Source organism: Aythya marila, assembly GCF_965140915.1.
Source record: "Aythya marila genome assembly, chromosome: 17".
In the NCBI taxonomy this organism is placed as follows: Eukaryota; Metazoa; Chordata; class Aves; order Anseriformes; family Anatidae; genus Aythya; species Aythya marila.
Genome location: NC_139058.1, coordinates 9,217,262 through 9,241,823, shown reverse-complemented (window position 1 = coordinate 9,241,823; position 24,562 = coordinate 9,217,262). Strand labels below are relative to the sequence as shown.

General features: G+C 41.3%; 1 protein-coding gene across 4 annotated transcripts in view; it reads left to right on the top strand.

Moving 5' to 3' along the window:
* Positions 1-24,562, top strand: part of CABIN1 (calcineurin binding protein 1) — a 111,627-nt gene that overhangs the window by 45,352 nt on the left and 41,713 nt on the right. For all 4 annotated transcript variants that reach the window (XM_082773758.1, XM_082773759.1, XM_082773760.1 and 1 more), the window contains exon 31: positions 712-825. In XM_082773758.1, the coding sequence (XP_082629884.1) occupies positions 712-825 (114 nt within the window). The remainder of the gene's footprint in view (positions 1-711; positions 826-24,562) is intronic.

Sequence of the window (24,562 nt, the reverse complement as noted above, 5' to 3'; positions counted from 1 at the left end):
CAGTAAAAGAAGGCTGCAGTTTGGGCTTACTAGTTACCTCTTCTGTTTGGTGGTAGAGCTGGCGTGTACTCTTAGCTGGTGGCTAGCCCTGGGGAAGGGCTAAGGGAGGTGACTTTGAGAGTGTGGTGGGGCAAACTGGAGGGTCAGAGGGTCAGAGAAGAATGGCAGGGGTGGTGGGGTGGGCACAAAGAGCCTGGAGGAAGGCTGTGAGATATCCAGGACACTGAGCTCCACAGTTTGGTGAGAAACTGTATTTTATGTATAAATTATTTCATATTGTGCTTTAATTCATCTTTTAACAAAATTTTAGGTGTTCTAAATATGCTTATAGTGCAGTTTTCTGTAGGTGACAGGAGACAGCAAGTGGATCTCAATAAACGAAGACAATTTAAAAGAAATAAAACAAAGCAAGAAAACAAAACTTGTTGGTATGAAGCTGGATTCAGCAGCTGTAGGGAACTGACTAATCCTCTACTGGGGCTGATCAGTCCTCAGTGCTTGCTCTGAGAAGCAAGCTGGCTTCTGCTTCCCAAGGGATGTCATCCCCAAGTCCCATGTTTCTACAAATACTGCTGGAACAGCAGCTATCTGGGAAATGAGAAATCACAATACAGGGTATTCAATAAAAGCAAGTGAGCACTTTTTGTACTTCTACCCACAAGGACATTATCTGCCCCTGCCTGCAACTCACCTGCCCCATTTCTTCCACAGAACCTGCAGTGGGCCCGCGACGTGCTGCTGGGCAGCACTGTCCCCTGGCAGCAGCTGAAGCACATGCCTGCACAGGGCCTCTTCTGCGAGAGGAACAAGACGAATTTCTTCAATGTAAGTTTATACCATTGATAAACAGATCTTTACTTTCTCAGCCATTGTTTTAACACCTGTTTCTCATTTGAAAGGCTTGCAAAAGGCTGTAAAATTCAGCAAAGGCACATTAAATGAGCCACACAATTAGCGAAAGGAAAACTAGAGTTCTATTATGGAGATATTTTTTGCTTGGGTTTTTTCCTCTTGGAGGGAAACACATTAGAGGGTTTATTTCTGATGAGCTTGAAAACACGGGAAGGCATCAATGCTTCCCAGTTACACATCATTTACCATATAATTGGTGCTTGAGACCTTTATAAAATTTATAATGCTGTTCGTCTAAATCATGCTGCTGTTTAATCTTTCTCAGCTGGACTAGTAGTTCTCTTAAACTAGTTGCCCTAAGAAATGTCAGGATTTGGAAGGAGTTTCCTTGTATTCAGCTTCTGTAGTATGGCTCAGCAGAAAGTTTTTCCAAGTCACACAGTAATAGCAACACTGTCTTGTAGGCTGTCCCTGTGTCTGTGATATCTTTTAGGCCACAGGATTGTCTGTGCCCCTCTCAGTAACGTGGGACACAATACTTTCAATACTTAGATGAGCGCTTATTAAATTCCCTGCTGTGACTGAGACTTAAGTGCATTGCTGTTGTCTTCAGTATCTTTGGCTTCTCTGTGATATGTTCTAGTTTTTTGTGCCTTCTCTTTCATGAATGAATTCTGTAGCTGTTTTGTGGCTTATGATGTGTGAGAAGGACCTAGAGATGTTTTGTTTCTTTCTGGATGATGTATATGTGATATGGTTGCCCGTGACTACAGTGACAGAATTTAGTCTCTGTTTCCCCATCCAGTGCTATGTCCTAGCTCTGTTTTAATATCGTAATTCTTCTGTGTTGTTTTTTATTATTTTGTATCTGTTAACATCTGTCTTCATCTTTGTTGTATGTTGTATTAATTAGTACTTCTGTGCATACTTCTCGGTAAGGATACAGTTAGTGCTTTCCTCTGATTATAATCCCTCAGCTGGGCTGAACAGCCAAGGAACACTGACTGGTTCAAAATTGTGTCATGGATCTGTTTGCAAAAAGAGCGATGTCCTTCCATCTTTCTGGAAACAAGTCTTGATTAACCAATACCATCAGCCTGGCAGGGTGTAGACCAAAAAATTGTGACCTGGTTGATGATTACAGGGCTTTGTTCTGGTTATTTCCCTTTAATACTTGTCTGCATTCTCCCTTAAGAATCCTGCAGTGTGATTAACTCTTCAAGCTGGTGAATGCCTTGGCTGTGGTCCAGCTAACCAAGTATCCTCATAGATGTTAATGAAATTATTCAGCATGCTTAAAGTCAAGTGTGCGCTTTGCATGATCAAAGCCGACTTGTTCATCATCGCAGGGTTAAGCGTCAAGAGCATCCTGTATTTTCATGTATGGAGATGTGCAGTGGGCAACTGAGCAACATGGATAAGGGAATGTTTCTACTTGAAAATGGGAATTACCACATTCAGAGAGATCACTGGCTGACCTAAATCGTGTCTAGTGTCTGAATGCTAATGCCAGATAATTTAATTGAAAGGTAGATTCCATTGTATCCCTAGGTGGATGTTCTCCAGTGTTGTTTTATAAAACAATCATTCCTTACTTCACATATTGATCCTTTTGTATGCTGAAGGATGGAAAGTGCTTGTATAGATACTAGATAGCTGCGTAATAATTCTGTTTTGTAAAACAACAACTTAATTTGCATAATTTAGTGTTATTAATTTTATTTAATAACAAATTAAACACTTTGAAATAAAAGGTAATCTTAATGAAAGGTATATGCTTGTACTGTCCCAGCAATACTGTTAGAACAGGGAGCAGATGTGTGAGAATGATGACCTCAGCTTGGATTTAGGTTTGCCAACAGAGGAGGACAATGTTAGTCTGCAGTCATCCAGGTAGAACACTGCCTCCAGGCTGGAGACGTTTCAGTTTGGGTCTCAAACATTGCAGTGCATCTCAGCTGTGATGACATTGTAACCACAGAGTGCCTCAGATGGACAAAACTACTTGTGGAGGCCTTTGTAAATCTTTGCTAATGTCCTGACTTATTCCTGCGGGCATGTAGGTTAGACTCGCTGCTAGCAGGTACAATATACGTGATAAGCTAAGCATGATTAAATATTTGGTGATGTCATTTTCTACCAGCTATATTTTCAAAATTCTCTTCAAGTAGCACTCTGTGTAGAACGTGTGGCAGTAATCCAGTACAGATGACACAAACATAGCATGGTGAGAAAATCCAGATCCAAGAGAGAAATGGCTACAAGTACCATGGAAAAAAAAAAAAAAAAAAAAAAAGAAGCCTGTTAGTGCCTCTAACGTTCCAGAATTGGACAAACCGAAATCTGTGAACAGCTTGGAAAAAACCTCTCTGCCACTGCATTGATTTTGTCTGGGTTAAACCTCAGCTAACTAGCTTGTTCTCATGCAGAGCTCCTAGCCAGGCAGCGGGTAAGCACATGGGCTGCACCATCTGGGTCAGCGCTCAGAATGCAGACTCGTGTGTCATCCCTTGCGTACAGATGGTGTACAGCCCACTGTCCCAGCTAGTGTCTTCACAGAGAGTCAGGTGATAAAGCAGAACTCTGTGGAGCTCTATGCAAGTAAGCAACTACGTGTAATCTTAGAAATTAAATGGCCAACCTTAAGATTTCCTAAGCTTGGTAATGCCCTCTGGGGTAATTTCAACAAAAACACTTTGCTGAGGGTGTTTGTTTACTTCCATATAACATGCTTGGTTTTGTTTTTGAGAACTCTTTAGCCTGTGGTAGAAAAGAATTAATGTCTGAGTGGCTTTCTGTATATATTTTACCGTTGAAATACCTTTTTCCTGTGGAGCAAGTAGCGATAGTTTTTAATCTTTTGTACAGAAGATTCAGGGTTGTTGAAATTATAGCTGACTCAGTTTTACAAGTACAAACAACAGTGGGCAAGGGAGAAAGCTGAGCAGCTCAAAGACAAGTAGGGACTGTGCCAGCCGGTTCCTCCCAGACGTTTTATAAATCATGCATACTCCTAGTAGAATTATTTATGAAATGTTTATGAGAGCACTGTATGAAAAGAAAGAAACCTGGGTAAAGCTGCCTCCCGTTAAATTTTACTGGGGGTTTGCAGGTCTGAATCTGTGTGTCACAGTCTGTTGGCTAATTTGTTAACTGTCACTCAGCTGCGTCTGAAATCTCTTTGAATTTATTTTTTGCTGTCTTCAGAATGAGCAAAAAAGGCACATTTTGCTTAGCCCTGGTTTCCTCATCTGGCATATTAGGAGAGTGTCAGGATGCAGAGAACTCGCCTTTCTATGTTTTATGTAAAGCATGCTCACTGTGTTGTTGTACTTTGCTGCTTCCCAAACAGAAGAGAACAGCCCTGATGTTCTAGGGTCGGTGCAGTGATTGTTGCAGTTAGACTTGCAGGAGCTTTAGCAGTGTTTCCATAAATGAATGTCCTAGTCTTTTTTGTTGTACTTTTCTCTGGAACCTGTGTATAAAGGTTTGCTCCAGCTTTCCTCTTCTATGTGTGTGTATGTGTGTAAATATATAGCAAGACTCTTCTTGTTTTAATTTAGAGGGCTCCAGAATGGTTTCTATAGTAACTAAATTAGAAATTAATTCACCGGAGAAAAAAAACAAACATAACATGGCTTTATATAGTAGGGTACTTTTTTATTTATTCAGATTTCATAGCACTATTAATAAAACAAAGTTAAACTTTGTGCGCAGATGATGGGTATTCATCAGTCTGTGGGTGGGTGGTGATTGTGGAAGAAGCATTTTGATGGTTGGGCTCGGTGTTTCAGTAACTTCTCCATATGGCTTAATGTACAGTATTTGTATTTTCCTGACACGCTTTCCTGTAATAAAGGTCTTGATGTCCATCTTTGGTAACTGGTCCCCATGTAAGGTATATATGGAAACCATGCATGTGCACAATTTTACTATAATGCAGACATTCGTGTGCATTAAGCCTTGCAGGGCTGCAAACCGGTAAGGCTAATTGCTCTATTTCAAATTCCAGAAGAAATGCAGTATTTTTATTCACTTCTGTATCCCCAAAGCTCTTTGTTCTGTGGTCTGAGTGAGCAGGGTCAAAGTAAGGTAGAGTCCACTGGGAGCCAGAAGCTGAGAGAGAGCAGTGGTTTCACTTTAATTGCCATTGTCCTACTGGGTGAGAGCAGGCGCTGCAGTAGACGTGTGCTGTACAGAGCTGCAAGATCTGGATGCTAAGCAGCTGAAGAATAAAGCCTTAAAGTTTGGTACTGCAAGTTTCTAGGGGCGGGGCAATAACCAGCAGGCACATTGTTAATTTCTTGTAGCAGGTTCTTTCCCAGGCTGTGTTTCAGGTTCTGGGGGTTACATCTCTGTCTTTCCAGAGGAAAATTGATTCTGCAAAGTGGGCAAGCTGCAAGGACTGACTCTGCTTTGGAGTTCTGTACAACGCAAGCCATGTGGGCGAATTTAAGATGTAGGAAATAGAGATTTCATAATAGCCTTCAATATAAAATCATGGAGGTAAAGTTGATCAGGATTATTGGAGGGGAAAAAAAAAAAAGGCAACATGCCTCAGCTTTCCTAGAAGCTGGGAAGTTCTATCAAGGAAGTTTCATTGTATGCCTCAGTTGTTTGTGTATCTTCCCTTAGTCGTATATTACTGGTCACTGTCAGAAATATGGCACTCAGTATATGGGCTTTTCTTTTGATCTGATGCAGACCTTCTTTTGTTTTTAACCCATCTCCTGAAGTATGACCTCAGCATTAATTTATATTCCCATAACTTGAATTAAAATGCAACATTTGCTACAGAATTTAATGCCTGTTGGCCGTGTGATGTGATAGAGATAACTGTGTGTATATCATCCAAGGGAAGAGTGAAATCTGTTAGGGTGCTCTCCATTATGAAATGAGATCTGTTTGGTCTCCCAGGCATTGTTCTATCCAGCCTGAGTTTGCTACTGATATTGACCTGAGGGACACCAATGGGCCAAGGGCAGCTCTCCAAGGCTGATTGTGGAGCTTGACTGGAGCCTCAGGTTGCTTGTTTCTTACTGTGCATTGGAAAACCCTGAAACTGGAGGCAACAGCTGACTCAAATCACTGGCCCAGAACTTTAACTGCTCTGCTTTCCTTCCTGTCCTTGGCTGGTGATAGATCTGGGTTACTCTTCTCCTGCTCATCAGTTGTGTGTGTGTCTTTTCAGTTGGCAAGTGTGCTTCCAGCTCCTAGACATCTGCTGTGTGGAAAATGAGTCTCCTTAAGAGAACTGGTACCGTTTGAATTAGATTGGGAGGAAAGGGAAAGAGCTTGAAGAAATGTACCGTACATCCATGTGAGTTGAGACTGTGCCTCAGCATGGTGGGATTTTGTGCCCAGTTATTTATGGGGGCTGTAGGAGAATTTATCATTATATTTGAGCTTATTTGTGATTGCTTGCAATTTTTTGAAAAAATGTTGGTCTTTTTAGCACTTCTAACACCTCATGTGAGTATGAGAAGATGCCAATTCAGTTTTTTAGAAGTCACAAGTGACATGCCAGAAATCACAAGGTCTTAGTTACTTGATTTTGCTTGTCTTGCTTCTGAGTGTTTTGGATGCCATTTTTAGTGTTTTGTATGTCATTTTTATGCAACCACAAGGAAACAAATCATAAAGGAATCAAGGTTTAATTTTAAAAAAACTTCTGATTCCAGCAGCTAGCTAACACTCTAATTAGAGTTAGTACCATTTAATAGGTGCTACACAGAAAAAGTGTCTAGAAAAGACGACCTCCACCATTAGCACTGACCTTCTATACAGCTGGATAAAACAAAATAATGATAGTATAACAACAACAGATATTAATAGTACAATATATTTATTCTTCTTTATGGGGTGGGCAGATAGAGATATCTGGTTAAAGGATGGATAAGTCCCTATGTACTTTAAAAGACGGAGTTGTTCTTAATCTTTTCAGGAGATGGCCATATTCTATCTGTGCAATATCTGTTTTCACTCTGCAGGCCCTAATACACCCTAAGGGAGAGTTTTTCTACTCTGTACAAGTGCCGTTCAGTAAATGCAAATTCTTAATGCCAGCTTTCTGCTGATTATGAAGTATTCAGATGTTAAGTTCAGTAAAAGACACACAGTTTCTTCCCCTGCTAGGAGAGCCAGCTACTTGATGAAATGGTTGACAAGTTAGAAACGAGGACTGTCAGCAGTGCCCTGGAGTGCTGTTAGCAGACTCAGTGCTGCAGGGAAGCTTTGCTGCGAAGGTGCTCGTGTGAGCCAGGGCTGCTGGGCTCAGCCAGCACCCCTCCCTAAGACGAGACAACTGGTGGCCTTGCTGTACCGTGCTGGGGATGCAGATGAGCCACCATGCTGCCTGCCCAGCTTGCTTCCCCTGAAATTTTAACAAGTACTTCATTGCTTTGCCTGCATTCCTGCCTAATGTCATTACAAAGCTATTGTTCTTCAGCTGCGTGAGAAAACCATTTCTGGTGTGGGTGAGGAGATATTTGTGTAGAAAGCTTCCTCGGAGTAAATAAATAAACCCTCCAGGAGTCCCTTCTGAAGCAAACAATTCCATAATCCTATGACTTAATTTGTAAATGAAATCAGCTATATAAATGTCAGTTGTTTTGTCATTATGGTAGAAGCTAAAGTGTGGAAGATGGAAGAGTGAAACCAAATCGGTGTTTTTCCCATCCTTTGTTCCTTGATTTTCTTCCTTTTTGGTCTTTGTTAGTTTCCTCAGTTTTCCTTCAGGGTACCCTCTGGGGAGCAGTACCATGGCACAGAAGTGGACGCTCAGTTCTGAGCACCGGTTGTTTGAATGTCCACTGAATCACAAGGTAGAGGAACTCGTGCTAACAAATCATTGTGCAGGTGCAGGAAGGCATGTTTGCATCAGTTAAATATGATTCATATTTCTGAGGTTATTTTTGCATCAAGCCTATAAACTTTTTTTAATGAAAGCTTGGATTTCATATAGTTTCATTAATTAAAATGCATAATGAGGTGGCAACCTACCCTTTTCTGAGACTAGGACTGAAAGTCAATTTTGTAAAGTGTCTGTGTGGAAGAAAATCACTGTTTTCTCTTACTCTTTTTAAAATTTACTGTTGTTATTGTCTATATCAAAAGCAGGCAGATCTTTTCTACGTAGAAAAGGTACCTTTTAGAAAATCGACATTTTAGTCAAATAAGCATATTAATTTCCTTTTTTTTTTTTTGTCTAGCATGACAGATGGGTTCTACTGGGGAAGGGGAGAGTGCGAAACTGATACTAGTTGCCTCCATAACGAGAGTTAAGATTTCACAATTTCTTTTCTGACAGTTGTTCTGCCAGTAGCTAGCCATTTTCCTTCTTTCCCCCATGTTTTTTTTTTTCAGTTGTAAAGTTAATGTGATTCTACTCATACGCCTCCTGCCCAGATTTTCTAACATTTTAATTGGAAGAATGCTTTTAGTGGGTGCAAAGGAGTATTTTCTCTTGTTCTCTCTTGCTTGCTCTTCTGCGTGCTCGCTCTCTCTTGTGCAATCTTAATACCAACTCTGCAAACAAAGGTAAGCAAAGAGTTAACTGTGCAAGTGAAACTTTCGTAGTGATTGGACTAAGACCAGAAAGCCAGTAAGCAATGAAGTCTTAAAGTTGCCTATAAAAAGCTAGATAACTTTTTCAACCTCTGCCCAACATGTTATTTACAGTTCTTCACTCCATCCTCTTGGAAAAACAGAACTCATCAGTGAAAAATGTCCGTCGTTCACAAGGTTTTCTGTCTCAATATATACACACTGTTCTTTCTGGCTAGCTTTGCAGGCTTCCAAAACCTCGCTAGCACAGATGCCAATAAATCTAAATCCCTGGAGATACAGGCACGGGGTTTTAAACTGTCGTTTGTGCCAGTGGATATTAAACAGGGTGGGTTTCTTGTTTTTTGTTTTTTGTTTTTCCTATTTTGTTTCCCTAGGAAAAGTTTCCTTTACTGACTAGATGAATTTTTAGACGAAGGTGAGCTGGAAAACAAACAACCCTGAAAAAGTGAAGATAGGGCTTTATAGCAGAGCAGTTGTCGTGGAGGTTGTAGTGTGTTACAGGACATAAAGCAGTTAGTTTTTAAGCTGGGTCCTAAAAGTTTAACAGCAACCATTTTACCCTGTCTAAACAGCATTTGAAGGGTGGGTGCTGGTTTGCTGGGATAATGTGTGATGAGTGTCCTTTTACATATGTGCAAGGAATAAATCCATAATTTGATTTTGCCATCTGTCAGCTTTGTATCAGATATGGATGGGAGAGTGACCTTTAGACGCTTAACAGGGTTTGTTTTAAAGTAGTGCTAGGTTCTTTCCCTTAAAAGAAATATATATATGTATGTATTAAAAAATCTATTGAGGATTTATGAATACAGTAGGACATGTAAAAAAGAGTTTTAAGGCAATGAACCATGAAAGGTCTTTAAAATGCATGGTTTTATATGTCTAATACCTGCTTATTAGACTAGTTCTTGTGGCTTCTTACTGTCAGTCATTTATCCTACTTTTATCATAGAAATAAATGGCAAGAACTGTTATTCCAGTGTAGACCACCACATAAACAAAACAAAGCAAACAAAAGCAGAAAACAGTAAATTAGGAATTTTAGAAGCAAACCTAAGACACAGAATTTTAAGTTTAGTTAGCTGGCGTTGGTGTTTCACTTTTCCCAAATTCTTACAGCCTGGTACTGAAAGGTTTCTTCTAAGTCCTGTTACTATTGAAGTGTAAAGTTCGCACAACAGTGCTGAAAATAATGTGTGTGTGTCTGAAGTCACACCTCAGTTTTTTAAAAACCCTTTCCTTTTGTTCTAAAACAGATACATTAAATGTATTGCCAGGATCAAAACCTTCTCAAACAGAGCAATTTTGTAAAACACCGCTTGCTTAGGTGAAGCTCTGTATGACATATCCAAGATGAAGTGTGTTTTTTCCACTGTATGTTTTTGATGAGCTCTTTCTGCCAGTTGTATGTTAAGAGAATTCTGTGGCATTAATCAATGCAATTTTCTCTACTGCTTCCGTATCTTTCATTTTGAAGATGTTCCCGGGGCTGCTGTTGCGGTAGATGTCAGTTCTGTATCTGATCTTGCTCAGTACAGCACTTGCCTGTTCCATATTCCAGATATTGCAGTGAGGTTTTTTCATTCCTGTATCTTGCCTGTATAAAAAGACCAACCTTACTGCGAAGGTTAAAGGAGCCAAATGGCAGTAAGAGAATGCAAAACCAGCCACAAGATGTACAGCTCAGTAACGTTCTAAAACTTACAGTGATTTATTACAACTTTCATTGCACATTAATAGTGAAAGTAGATTTATTATTTTTTTTTTTATTAAAGCAGCATATGTCATGAGAAATATTCCTGGAATTAAAGCTCTCGGCAGAAGGATCTGAGTGTTTTTCATGGCCACACATTGCCTCAGTGTAAAAATGAAAACAGGAGAGTGTGGGATGAGAGCAGTGATACAAGTCTGTGTGTATGTCTCTGCAAGTGGAGAGTATTTATAGATAAATATTTTAAATTTAATGGATACAGCAGGATAAAACTGGCCAAATTAAAAGGTTAAGATGGAGGCGAAGAAGTAAGATGGCAGACTATGATAGGTAAGGACATGTTTTGTCATTCTGCAGTAGTTAGTGCATGAACTGTTCGTGAGCTGACTGCAGTACCACTTTGCAGAGCTGAGATGAAGAGTTTGAAGCAGGAGTTATCTGAGTAACAGTACTCCGTCTTTGGCAAAATTCCTCAAGTTAGAGGAGTAAAAATCTTGAATATTGTGTAGTGTATTATTATTCCAGACTCTTTGGCTCCTGTGGAGGAGGTAGGATTTCCTGGCATAACATGAACACTTTTTGGTGTTTGCATGATAGCTAATATGTAAACCTGCAAGTGTTGAGCACTTAAACGAGATGTCTCATTCTCCTAAAGGTGTTAAAAGAAAATGTGATTGGACGGGTGACTGAAAGTAACGATGTCCATGGTGGCCAGTGTTCTAGCTTGCTCCTCTGAGCACCCAAATATATGGCTGTGATCCAACAGGGGAAGCTCCTGCAAGAGCTTGAGTGAAAAATAACTTATTTCCAGGAGCTTTATGACCTTTGTTCATTTCAGCTGACTTCACCTCCACACATTTGATTACTCGCCTCCTGTCAAGAAGCAGTTTCACAAATTTGGCTTTTATGAAGTTGTTTGGTTTTGCTGTTCATACTTTTTTTTTTTTTTTTTTTAAGCTTAAAGGAAGCAAACTCAAAAAAAAAAAAAAAAAAAAAAAGTGCAAAGCTTTCAGTTGAAGCGCTTCCTAAAAGCTGTCCAGAATGAGTTGCAGAATTTGCTGGCTATTTGGTTTGACAGAGAATAAAAAATCAAAAATTGAAAACTCGTGCCAGGTCATTTTCAATTTAAATCTCTATCGCTTCATAACCACTCCCTGTGTGTATATTCAAAGGATACCAGCACTTACACTATGATGTACTGCTTAGTAGGCTGGAACTAGTGTGAGTCATTAAATTAATGGTATTTTCGTAAGTATTCAGATGTTTGAGATAATTTAATGAGCTTGTTATAACAGCTTAAATGATTTCTCTTTATGCATACCTAGTTTGTTCCTTCTGACAGACTGCTCAAAGGGTTTAAGAGGATGTGGTGGTTTTTCTTGTTTGTTTTTGCATTCACCGTATAACTATCAAATACAATATTTCAGGGTCACTGGGCTCCGCTTATTCTAGTGATGCTGATTCTTAAGTAACTGATTATTTCCAGTGGGAAATATTTGGTCAAATTTGAAGATAGGCCATTGTGCTGTCACCTTTAATGTCTGTTTAGCTCATCTGTGGAGAAGTGTGTAGCTCTCCCAAACTCTGTGACACTTTAAGGCTATTCTTCTGGTATACCAAAGCTGGGGCTTTCCATGTGAATGCAGTGCGGTGATTTCAAAAGCATTTTCTTTGTCACATAAGAGAAAGTACTCATAATAGGAGCGTAAAGAAAACATTAAGATATAAAAGTTTTAGAAACTGATGAAAATTGAAATTAACAATAGCGACTTTCTTTTTTTGTGTCAGAGTTGATAGGAGTGAAAAAGTAAGCAACTTTGGCTCAGGGAAAAAGAAAGATGAGAGATTTAGAAACAGTTGCAGTTCTACTATTATATTACTTGTAACTCAGGTAAGGACATGTTCCTTTTGAACCAGGTGGATCGATTTCCAAGCATTGCTTTAAGGTAGCCTGTTCTGCAGTCATGGCTGCAGTAACATAGCCATTGTATTTTTAAAGATAAACCAAGGAACAGTGTTTAAAACCAGGATTTTCAAAAGAAGGTTTTTGTGTTTTTTTTTTTATTCTTTTGTGTGTGTGTGTGTGTGTGTGTGTGTGTGCATCTAACTTGAGAGGTATATTAGTGTTCAACGCTTCCTATGATTGATTACCTTCTAATTTCAGTTTGGGGTTCCCACAAGAAGCCCTCGCATTTAAACAAAAACTCTGAAGCTTTCAGTGATTAGCTTCACTATCCAAAATTGGTGTCAAATTAATTTCGGAAGCATGAAGAGTAACGTTTGATTGGCACATTCATTCCATGTTCATTCTTTCTTTGCACAAATCTTGAAGTAAACATGCTGCATCTCTGTCACACCTTCTGTAATGAGATGTTCTTGCTGTTTTGCTTTTTTTCTTCATTTGAAGTAAATGAATATCCATCAGTTAGTGCCACATACAGGAGTTACTCTCTAGAGTTTGCCCCCATAGTTCTTGTGGTCGTTGTATGAAGATTTCTTTACACCTTAACCTTTTAACAATATTAACCTAAAATAATCATATAGAAAGAATCAAGAAATGTTTCACCTTTTCATAACTGGTCTGCAGTCCTTGAGCACAGTGGATCCGTATTTGTATCCCAGAAAGGAAATACATCTTTCTCCACTGGGGGAAGAAACCCCAAACCAGAAAAATGCTTTGTCATCAGCATCAAACAGGATTTCTGCAGGCAGTGAATTCTTGTCTTGCAGGGATCAAACAGGAGCAAAGACTTCTTGAATTTTACTCTGCATGTGTATGCATGTTTACCTGTAGTTTAGGGGAAAGAACAGTTAAAATGTGAAAGAACAAATAGACTTTCTAAGGGGAGAAAGAAAAACTATTTTGAAAGTCACTAGGCAGTAAAGCTAGTCTTAATAGGAAAGAAGTGTTATCTTGAGCAATAGCTAGCTGTCTGAAGGACTTAATCCTACTCCTGTGACTGACTGAATTCCAAAACTAAGATTTTAGTGGGAAGATAGTAACATAATGAGATTATAATGTACTTTGTGTCCTGTTAGTTTATTCACATGTCTTATAGACGCATCAAAGTTAAAGAGAATGAAATAATACTTCTGAAGTCCAGTTACAGCTATTTCCAATCGCAGAGAAAGGAGTAGAAATAGCTTCAAGACTAATTTGCTATGCTTCTCCACTGATGAGGGGCTGCACAGCAAATGTGTTCGACGTGGAGGAGTCTAATGGCTCTTGATTAGAAAATGGGTTTGGGTTTTCAGCATTGGTAGGCTGGGATGCAGAATTTCATGTCAAGAAATTTCCAAAAAAGAGTCTTGACTGCTTTTGAGATCATCAATATCTGGCTGAGTAATTTTGGAAAGTCCATTCCCATGCTGAAATTCAGAAATACCAACATTGTCATAAAAGCCGTGATTTCAGCTTGTGCCACCTGGCACCCAGGCACTTGGAAAGCAAAAAGGTTTGAATTAGGGAAGAAACGAGAAGACCAGACAGAAAGGACTTAACTGCCTTAGATACTTCATGTCCAGAGAGTTCTCAGCCTAGGATTTAGACAGTCATGGTTGACGCTGCTGAGAAACTGTGGGAGAGAAGGGAAGAATCATTTTAAAAAGGAGGGAGGGATTCTTCTTTGTAAATTAGGAATCAGTGAGTATTGCTTGCCTAAAATCTTTGCTAGAAAGTAGTATATTCTGGGCACAGCATTACTGTGACAATGTGGGTAGTAAACCATTCACATGTAGGCCTATTTTCTGGGTTATTTTGTCACTGTCTTTTCAATATGTCACTCTTCTTCCTTCAAAATCTGACAAGTCTCTGCTTGCTTTTTTGTGAATAATTGAGCCAGAATAAAATTTCCTGCCTCTGTATGTTCTCAGATCAATAAGGTAAAGCAAAGCAAAGTGTCTTTCTTCCTGAACACTTCCATCCTGAGAGCTGTCTCCAATGGCAGCCTGGAGCTAACAAAATGAAAGGCCCACCAGGAGATGAGTCTGAATCTGAAGTCTTTGAAGCATGTGGACAGCAAGGTGAAGACGGCAAGATGACGTACCACAGATTTCTGTTATAAAGCTCCTTTCAGTTTCTCTTATTCCTGTTGCTACCTTTTGACATATTTTCCATTTGCATTTTTTCTTTCTTACATTTACCCTCTTAACAGCAGCTTAAATGTAATGTGTGGACAAGTAGTCAGGTAGCTGAGTGTTTGGGTTTTTTTTGGTCTCCTGTTTTGTCTCCTGGCTTTTGCTTTTGTTTTGTCTGGCTTTTTGTTTTGGTTTTGGTTTTGTTTTTTCTCCTGCTCCAAGGCAAAACAACATGTGGTCCATATTAAATCCCCCAAATTAAACCTTCACCCATAGAAGTTCCTGTTTGTTAGAGGAGATTCTAGTTCGTCAGATGAGGTATAAAATGATATCAAATTATTTAAAATGTTCTTTTACAAAGCTCTCATTTTCAAGTAGCAGTAGTAATTGTCAAAAAAGGATCAAATCACCCTTAGTCATTGAATATCAAAAAGGCACAGCTTTTGAAAAGGTACAAGTCTTTTGAAGGCCCAGGTTTGACACTTGTGGGTCCAACTTTCTCTTTGAGATTCAAAGGGAAGTAAAATGAGTTCTTATCCAAGAAATATAAAGCTGCGTGTAAACAGGAGATAATCTTTGGGTAACAAAGTTGGTATATTTTCAAGGAAATGTGAAAAACATTTTTCTTCCCTCCCTTCGCCTCTGTCTTTCTGCTATCTGCTGCTCACTGTGCAGGTTTAATTTCAGTGCAGGTGTATTGCTGTTTTCAGTGACAGCAGCCAGTTCTGCTGCTCTGCAGTGGTGGTCTCTCTGTAGTAGTCCCAGCACTTTTGTTAAAGAGAAATTGGCCTTGAAAATAATTACATAATACCATAACAGTCACCGCTTTGGATTAGACTGGTTTTTAGGCAAATACTCTGATCTGGTAGCTATTGTTACCCGACTGTTTGCAAGAAGATTAAAAAAAATCTGGTTTAAAGGAAGCAAATCCTGCTGCTGAAGGAAGAATGTTTTAGAGTTCCTGAAGGACTTTTGTTGCCCTGAAAGCTGGAGATTACCTTTCTCTCTGCAAGAAAAAAAAAAAAAAAAGTCATCTCCGAGTCAAAACAATATCCTACTTCCTTTAAAACAAAAGATGAAATGTAGTCTTCCGAAGTGGAAATAGAGTTCACGCAAGGATATAAAATGCGTATCCTCTGAAGAAAAGCACTTAAAAGTGGAACAGAATTTCAAATATACACACACCTTAACAAACCTGTATGCTGTGTTTGCATGGAGAGCTAGCATCTTTGTCTACAGTGCAGAGAGGTCTGCAGCATTTCTGGACATTTATTATTCACCCCAGAGCATTTCATCAAGAAATACCAGTGTACAAGAGTTAAAAATGCTTAAAAGTTGAAAATCACTTTCCTCTAGCTTGTAGTATCGTGGCACTGGAAAGCACATGCTAGAGTTCATATCCCAGTAGGTGATTCAGGCTGAGATCTTCCTCAAACTTGCTTTGATTGTTGTTGATTTAAAGATACAGAAGATTTTAAAACAAACAAAATATTTGATGAAATGAGACTCTCAAAGAAGGAAATATATTTAAATATAACTTGGTCACTTGTAATGGTCTGGAGTAGTTCTCTGCTCTTTTCCTTTCTCCTCGTAAATAACTAAAATGAGTTTAAGACATGGTCGCTGAGGATTAACAATTGCACCTAGAATGATTGTTCTTTCTTGTAGACTGTTTGCTGAACTGAAAGTATTCATTATGAGCATTTATTTTTAAAAGGACAAATGTTAAGTCATCTTGTTGACTCTGGGCATGTTTCAAGTTCCCTGTAATTGCTCTGTCATTCTTTTTCCCCATCCATCTTTCTTGCCAAAATGCATAAAGCCACGCTGTTCTGTTCCTCCATCACCCAAATTAAGCATAAAAAGCAGGAGCTGTTAGCTGTTCATGCAGCCCTCATTTGCAGTGTCTCCCAAGTCATTAATTAAGAAAAGTCATAAATTAGGAAAATACCATATCATCTTTCACCCCTAATCAGCCAGAAGTCTTGAATAGCATGTCCCAAATGCTGTGCTGTGTAAAAATAATTAATGAAAAGGCCTTTGATATTACATAGTGTGAAGTCTGAAGCAGGAATGTGGGCGTAGTGGTGCCAGCCATCTTCTGCAGCAGCCATTTCACCAGCGAGCCCGGAGCAGGCTGCGATGGGAGCAGAGCTGCGTAAGCAAGAGCTGGAGCTAAGAGGTGTGCTCATGGGTGGACCTGAATGACTCCAGGTTATTGCTGGCCTGAGCGCCCAACGTTAGCTCCCTTTTGGCAAACGCCAAGTAAATCGTATCATCCGCTTTTTGCCACACGACTACTGGATTTGTGGCATCTCTGTAATGTATCCCCGAGATCTAGAGGGTGTTGAAGTCCCATCGTATGTTGCTGGTTTCCATTTGTAGAAGGGACCAATACTGCCACTTATGCTTCACTGAGCCTCTATTTTTTAATGTTAGGTTACTGAATTTGAATGCTCTTTCTTAATAGCACTGTAAGTCACAGACACCTACACGTGGAAATAGTGCAAAATTCATTCTGCTCGTGATAGTTCAGACAGATGGATGTGTGATGAGGCGGTGCACAAGGCAAACCTAGCAGATTTCATGGTGATTGATAGAAATGCTGATTGACGGGGAAGCAGATAGGAAACTTTGGGAATTGGACAGAATTGAAGATAATCTGTGGTGAAAAATATATCTTTCTAAACTTCTGAGAGGCAAACTTGTTTCTTTAATTGAAGTTGGTGATAAACCTTTACTGAATAATTTTTCTATACAAAAGCAACAATAAATCAGACATATAATGAATATTCCACCTAATGATTTTTTTAAAGTTTTGCTTGTTTGTAAAGCAGTTTGAAATCTAGGAGCTAAGCATTCATGTTTACCTTTTATCATCACTTAAAGATGTTTGTGTTCTTGCTGCTTTTATGGTACCATGACTGTTCATTGCAACAGCCAGAGTATTAATTAGAAAACAAAATTCTTATACTGCCGTACTTATGGCTTAAAGGCATTTAGCTGTTCAGGGTTGTTATATGACATAATTTCCAATCTAGTGAACACCCAGTCCTTGGGCTATTAACTTTAAACATTTTAAGATGCATTTAATTCCAGGTACAACAACTACTTAATCTACATAAATACATAGGAAAAAAGCTCCAGTGCAATAGAGGGGATAGGAGCTCTGCTGCTAACACTGACTAACGGAGCAGATTAAAGATTGCAGGTCAAAAAAAAGCCGCTTTGCATTAATACATAGAAAGTAAGTATTCATTTCAATGCTGTAAGTTCTGTATTTAAAACATTATTCAGTCAAAAGATGAAAGGTTAATGGATTTTTGAAGTGTTAGTGCCAGACAGCATTGTTAGTATGGCGTGGGTTACTGCCTGTGGTGGCAAGATGTACGAGGTGGTGAGGACATGGGTTAGTCATGGTGTGGCACTGTCCACAGCGGAATTTTAGCATCAAAACCAAAATGCTGGCTTTTACTGTGTAAGTGGAGAGAGACGGTGTAGTTCATTAATGTAATTTATGAAAGATAAATTAGATAAGTCAGTGAGTCTTCAGCTTCTTTAAGGATTCTGTTAAGCGTAAATGTGTTTTATATAAATGAGAAGGGGCCAGGTATGTGGGGTTTTCAGTGAGAAGCTTAGAATTGATGCCATGAGGAACGAGAAACACAAGAAATTGACTAAAAAGTGGCTGAAACGCTAAGAAAGGGGAGATATTAGCAACTGCCTGCTGCACAGCATACAGGGACTTCGGCAGTGGCGGAGCGGGTTGTTAGACCTGGGCTGTTAGTGAACAGGACCGAGTTCAGCAAGGTGGGGAGTTCAAAGCAGGTGTCCCAGGAGCGAGGGGAGGATGAGGATGTCCCGTTAGGGCTGTGGCGATGAAGGCAGGGGGGGAGCAGAGCCGGGCCGGGCCGCAAAGCCCTGCCCGGGGCTGAGGAGGGGGCGCGGGGCCGGGCGGGCGGCGGGAGCCTGAGGGGAAAGAGGGGCCGGGGGGGGCAGCACCTGAGGGGAAGGCGGCACGGGGGGAGCTGAGGCGGGGGGAAAGGGCTGGGGAGGGAAAAGGGGCCGCGGCCTGCGCTGGGCCTGGCTCCTGCGGGCGGAGCGAGGGGAAAGGGGCTGAGGGGGGACAAAGGGGGCCGATAGGGGCTGGGGGGGGGGCGAGGCGGCCCCAGCAGGGCCGTGCAGGTGGGCGAGGGGCGGCGGCTTCGCGCTGACGCCCTCCGAGCGCCGGCAGCAGCTGTTCGTGCCCCCCCACACCCCGCCCCGGCCGCAAGGCGGGCTGCAGAGAAAGGGGAGGAAAAAAAAAAAAAAAGAGAGAGAAAAGAAAAAAAAAAAAAAAAGCGGCGGCAGCAGGAAATCTGAGGTCGGCGGTTTCCAGAGGCTGGCCTCGCTCCGGTGCGAGAGGAAGCGCGGGGCGGGGGCCGCGCAGTCAGGTGGGGGCGCGGGGGCGGCGCGGCCGGGGGGGGCCGGGCCGGGGAAGTTCGGCGGAGCCAGCCCGCAGCCTCGGGAATGGTGAGTGCGGGGGCGGCCTCCTCCTCCTCCTCCTCCTCCTCCTCCTCCTCCTCCTCTCCGGGCAGCCGGGGACCGCGGCGGGGCCGGCCCCGGTGATGCCCCGGGGGCCGGCGGGCAGGCGGTGGGAGCGCGGCCCTGTGCCCCGCCTCGGGCCGGCAGCCGCAGTAAGTTGGCTCGCCCCGAGCCGCGGGGAGTCGCTCGCCTCCGCTCCCCCGAGGGCGGCCGGCAGCGAGAGGAGGGGAATCCCTCGCCCCCTCGGGGCTGCCGGAGGGGCCGGGAAAAAAACCCCGGAGCAATGGGAACGGGGGAGCCGGGAGAAGTTTGGCCTGGGAGGCGAAGGGCTGAGGGGTTCCCGGTGCCTTCTTCGGGGTTTCGCGGTCTCTTTCTTCTGCCCCCCTCGCTGGGGTGAATTATTTCGCATCCTCGCTTTCGGTGCAGCCTTCAAGGGACGCTTTGGCGTTGGAAGACTCAAGAGGTGGTAGGTCTGTAGGAATCGCGTCTGGCACGGAGCGAGCCAGCTGCGATCCGTGCTGTGCACTCTGCTGGGCAGCCTCTGCCAGCCGGGCTCACGCTGGAGATTCCCCTTCGTACCGCTGACCTGACGGGAGCCTGTTGTTCAGTATCTATTTTGCATGAGCTACTATTGCTGTAGCACCCGCTGCTTCATTCAGCTAAACGGAGGGGATAAGAGGATTCCAATTTAATTAGCAGTTTGTTAAAACCGGTCAGCTTTGTCTAGTCACATGTTTATAATTTGAGAACGTATGTCTTAATTGCAGTAAATTCTGATGTGCATAAGCCCGTGCCACGCGCTGTTTGCGGCATTAGCTGTGGCAGCTTCATGTTTCTGGTTTTTTAATTTACTGCAGCATGTGTTTATTTGTGCAACGGCAGATTTTTGTGTGTGCCACGGGTAATTTGCATGAAGCAGATCTAGGAATTAAAGCATATGCTGTGGAGGTTTTTATTTCCCTGGAAGCTGCAGGATGTGTCTTTTGTATTGGAGCATATTCAGGTTGACATCTTGAATCCCCAGAAACATAGTTGGTTTCAGTAACGTGACTTTTGTGTGTTTTTAGCATCTGTATCAGAGCCTGATATGCTCTAAATAAATGTTGAGTCCTCTCTCCTCCTCCTGAGTAATTAATCAGGTTGTTCTCAAACAAATCATTCCTATCTCACAATATCCCTGAAATCAAACCCCAGCGGACTCTACACTCTCTTCTGCCTAGCTAACTGAGTCACTGCTATGCCTTGTGCTGGACTAAGCTATTGTAATAATGCTGCTGGTTGAATATTGAAGATCCCTTGTGTATATTGTGATTTGCATTATTGTAAATAGGGTAATTGAATTACAGCTTCCCTGCGATGTCATGTTCCTCTGGTGTTATCAGGGATCTGCGACTTTAGTTGGGGTGCTAGGCAGATGGCTGCCTAAATGTTTACTTGAATTAGACATTTCCACCAACTCTTACAATTGGATAGAGAACTTGTTTACTTTTCTTTTCTTTTTTTTTTTTTTTTAAAAAAAAAAAGGCCAAGGGAGCCCTGGGAGTCTTTGAAAGCACAACAACATTAGATGCTAACCTTAAAAAAAAAGTAAAAGCTTGATAACAGAGTTAATGAAATTCTCTTTTGTTATATGAATTCCTCTATTAGAGGAGAAAAGATATTCTGAGGTTAGCTATGGGGTGCATAACAGTAAGAGAATTTTTTGCCTTTTATAGCAGTCAGGACTTGTTCAGAGCCTCCACTTGCTGGACAGAGAAGGGAAGTGTTCTAGGGACGCTGGTGTAGTGGGGGGAGAAGAGATGGTGAAATGTGAGTTATCTGTCAGCTCCTAATAACTTCATTTGAAGCTCTTAATTGGTGAGGATGAAATGTGCAAACTCCCGTAGAGCTGACGTTGTTTGAGAGGAGTATGCATTCCCCAAGAGCTGACACCCTTTTACCACTGCCTATGTCTCTTTCCAGTTCCTAGTCACTCACACAGGGTGTTTGTTTTCTGTTACCTGTTTTAAATAAGCTGCTTCCTGTCCTCAACTTCAGCTCACAGCCTGAAATCCAGGATGTGTACTTTTGTCATTCCGATGCCAGTATGAAACCTTAGACAGAACTGTGACATTCAAATATGAACCAAGCCAAGTATTTGCAAACACGTATCTTTATAAAACTGGCATTTAAAGAAAAGGGGTAGGGATCTCTAGTCAGGTCTTAGGGGATTTTGATTTGAGATTTAGAGGCTTTCTCACTAGTTTCTAGTGTCATTTTACCCTGTCAGAACATTTGAAGTGTTTAAATTTTTGTTCATTTTTTTTTTCCCTTTTTCAACATAGATGAAAGGTGCAAGTATTTCTCTGTGCTTCCAGATTGTGTGGATATACCAAAATGCCACCTGGTGATGGAACATGCCATTCTTGTTGTTTTCCAGCAAGCCTTTAGAGTTTAAAAGCTAATAGTAAACAGTCGAGTATAATCTTGTTAGTACAATTACTGATGTGTTTGGCATTTGGTATTTTCTTCTAGTTGAGAGCACTTATTTATATTCACATTATTAAAAAAATATTGACAGTTCATTACATTCCAATATGCAGTTCTCTTTCTTTTGTAAATCATTTCACAGCCTGTTCAGTGAAACTTATTAACATTTTCTGTAATCTCAGCTTGTTCCTAAATAAGCTACAAACTCCCACCTATGTATATTTTGAAGGCTGTAGCTCGTAAGCTACTACACAAGTCTGGTCATAACTACTCTATAACAAAAATCTGCTATACCATCACCAGTACCAAACCACGGGCAGTCATTACTCTGTTTTGTTATGCCACCTCTTAATGATGGCATGGCTCTTGCTTGCAGTATGTACCATACACTAGATCTGCTTGGGTTTGTGTTGCATCACCTCAGAAGTGTTCTTGAGAGGCAGAGTAACCACCTTCTCATACTCACCAGGTCAGTTGTGAAAAGCTATGCCCAACAGATTATGGAGAAGTGTCCCCCAAAGTTTGATGACTTGGCTGACATGGTCTGAGATAAGAGATACCCGTGTCTGAAACAATGCATCTTAGTCAAAAGGTACCAATAAGGAGAATGTTTCTAGGTAATTTAACGTTAGTGAAAGTGAAATTAAGCTGAAGGCTATTCTGTACTAGGTAAGTAATTATCACTTGATCTGTATTCTGTGGGTTGCCACATAGTACTGCTTTAGAGGGTTTTCTCTTTTCGAAGACTGTGATGGAAACCAGTAGAAAGTCTCCTCCGAACCTTTGAATTTATGTTCCCTCAGACTTAAAGATCACTTTCAGCAGGGTCCTCTAGCACCATATTATTCCCATGGTTTGGTGCTGACAAGAAGGAGCAGGTCAGGTGCCTGACCAGTACTTTTTTTTTTTTTTTTTTCTGAAGTGCTTGTGTTTTTCTCTGTAGTACTGAGCTAACCTGATATGCTCTAGTTTTTGGTATTATTTGAAATTTTTGAGTCTAACTTGTCAATATATTTGTAAAACATTCAGATGGATGTTGCTACTTTTCCTAAGCATTGTATGAATATGCTGAAGTGTTTTTCAAACAGTTGAATTTTGTAGCTTCTCATCGTGGTATTTCAGTGTGTCATTACACAGAAGAGAGTCTAAAAGCTGGGAGACACTGTGCTGTCAGTGCAGAGATTCTGGATGTCAGCTGCAGGAGTTAGGCATTTTGTTTGCTTGCAAGGAAGGGATGTGGGAATGAAGAGCAATTTTTGTTGGCATAAAAATGTGAATGTCTTGGTAGCTGAACTTTTTAGCACTCTGACAACGTAGTTTAAAATTCTCAGTATCCATTGAGTCTTGTATTAAGGACTCACTAGACTATTAAAAGAATTGTCACTTACGCTTTGTGTACTGGGTACCCAGTAATAGTCATGTCTAGAACTTGGATGTTTCAGTAAGTGAGTAGGTGAATATGTGTTTCTTCAAATCGTGTGAAATCCTCCAAGCCTTCTGAAATACTAAAGGCGTCATCCTGTACAAGGAGACCCTCACTGCAGTGCTTCAGCATTAAGGATCTCTGAGGAGCTCATAATTTGCCATTAACAACGTGCTGAGTCTCGGCGATTAGCGTACCACTCAATGTTATGAAGTTTGTGTCCTCTTTTGCTTGTAGTGTCATGTATAACTCACTAGACGATGAAAGTGAATCAATCCAGGCTGTTGGGAGAAAGACACCGTTAGGTACCTACCTGTAAGAATAGTGTCTGAGATTTAGCATTTTTCCTTTGCTGCACACCTCCACTCACCTTGAAAATCAGCTGATGTTCTTATGAAAAATCTGTTGTCTTTTGCCTGTAGCAGCTGCCTTGCTCTTGGTCGGTTCCACAGATTGCATCATTCTCCACATCTTTTTGAACATCTGTCCAATGTTTAACTTGCTTTTGCATTTAAGCATTACCCTGTTGTTATTCTCAGGGGAGTGGAGAGGCTACCTTTTGGAGAGAGGCATTTGAGACTTAGCTCCAGACTTCTACTATTCTGTCCCTGGATTATATTGCTGATTATTATTTTTAATCTCTCTTCATTCCTAGACTTTGTTGTGCTGTGCTACTCTTGCATTTATTTAAGGCCGAATGTTGTCAGAACAATGCACCAGGTTCACAGACTCAGGGTGTTACCACAGGTAGCAAAATTGGTTGTTCTGTGGCCTGAAGCCATTTCTGAGGTACAGATAAAGGCTGTTCACATTAGTTTGAGGTAACTCTCCTTTCCCCAGTTACAATCTAACGCCCGTTAAAGTGCATGTCAGCTAACAGCTGTTTACTTTGTAACCTCTAGGGAGATGGGGACAGTCACTCTAGTGACAGCAGTGTACAGGTCTAGGTGATAATCTCAGTCCTGAAACTTCCCATCTCCCTGTTTGGAACTGGGGAATTGCCAGCTTCTTCCAGCCTTGTGTCAGCCCCAGTTTTCTTCTGGTTCTGCAGCAGCTCCTTTAGGAAGAAGAATGAATAGGGACTTGACCTCAGCATGCTACTGATAGAGACCAGAACCACCTGTAGACTTGCCAGTTGGGGTTTGTCGCCCCTAATATTTGTCTTTTATGACCTGTTCCTCCAGACATCCTTTACAAACAGTGAAGACAGTTGTTCCTAGAGTGTAGCTCATCTCATCCTAAGCTAGAGCCTACAATAGCTCAGGTAAGCCACACACCCCCAGATGCCTTTTTCTCTCTGTAAAAGGTTTCAAGGCAATATAGCCATGTACATTTGACAATATCATAGACATCTGAAGTTAGATTAAATTAATCCCATGTGCTGTTGAAAAATGGGAGTTTGATAATGTCTGCAGGGGACTAATGCAGGAGCTTGCCCCCTTCCAGGGAGATGGACAGACTGTACCAAGCTTTGTTTCATTAGAATACCATTTGCATCTGATGCCAGGCAGTCTCGTTGTAGCAGATACGCAGGAAAGATCTAAGCAGAAAAATCCTCTTAAAATGACAGATTGTCTGTTAGGCAGAACCAGAACCCCTGTCACTCTTGAGATGTGCTCTGCTAACTGTTTATTTTGGTGGTAAAGAAATCTTCCTGCGTCTGGCCCCTGAGAATGCCTAAAGAAATGCAAAATCCTGGTAAGGAGCTTTTTTATCAAGGGTTTCGTATCCTCTCATTAGAATCATAGAATATCCTGAGTTGGAAGGGACCCTTAAGGATCATCAAGTCCAACTCTTGACACCGCACAGGTCTACCCAAAAGTTCAGACCATGTGCCTAAGTGCACAGTCCAATCTCTTCTTAAATTCAGACAGGCTCGGTGCAGTGACCACTTCCCTGGGGAGCCTGTTCCAGTGTGCAACCACCCTCTCTGTGAA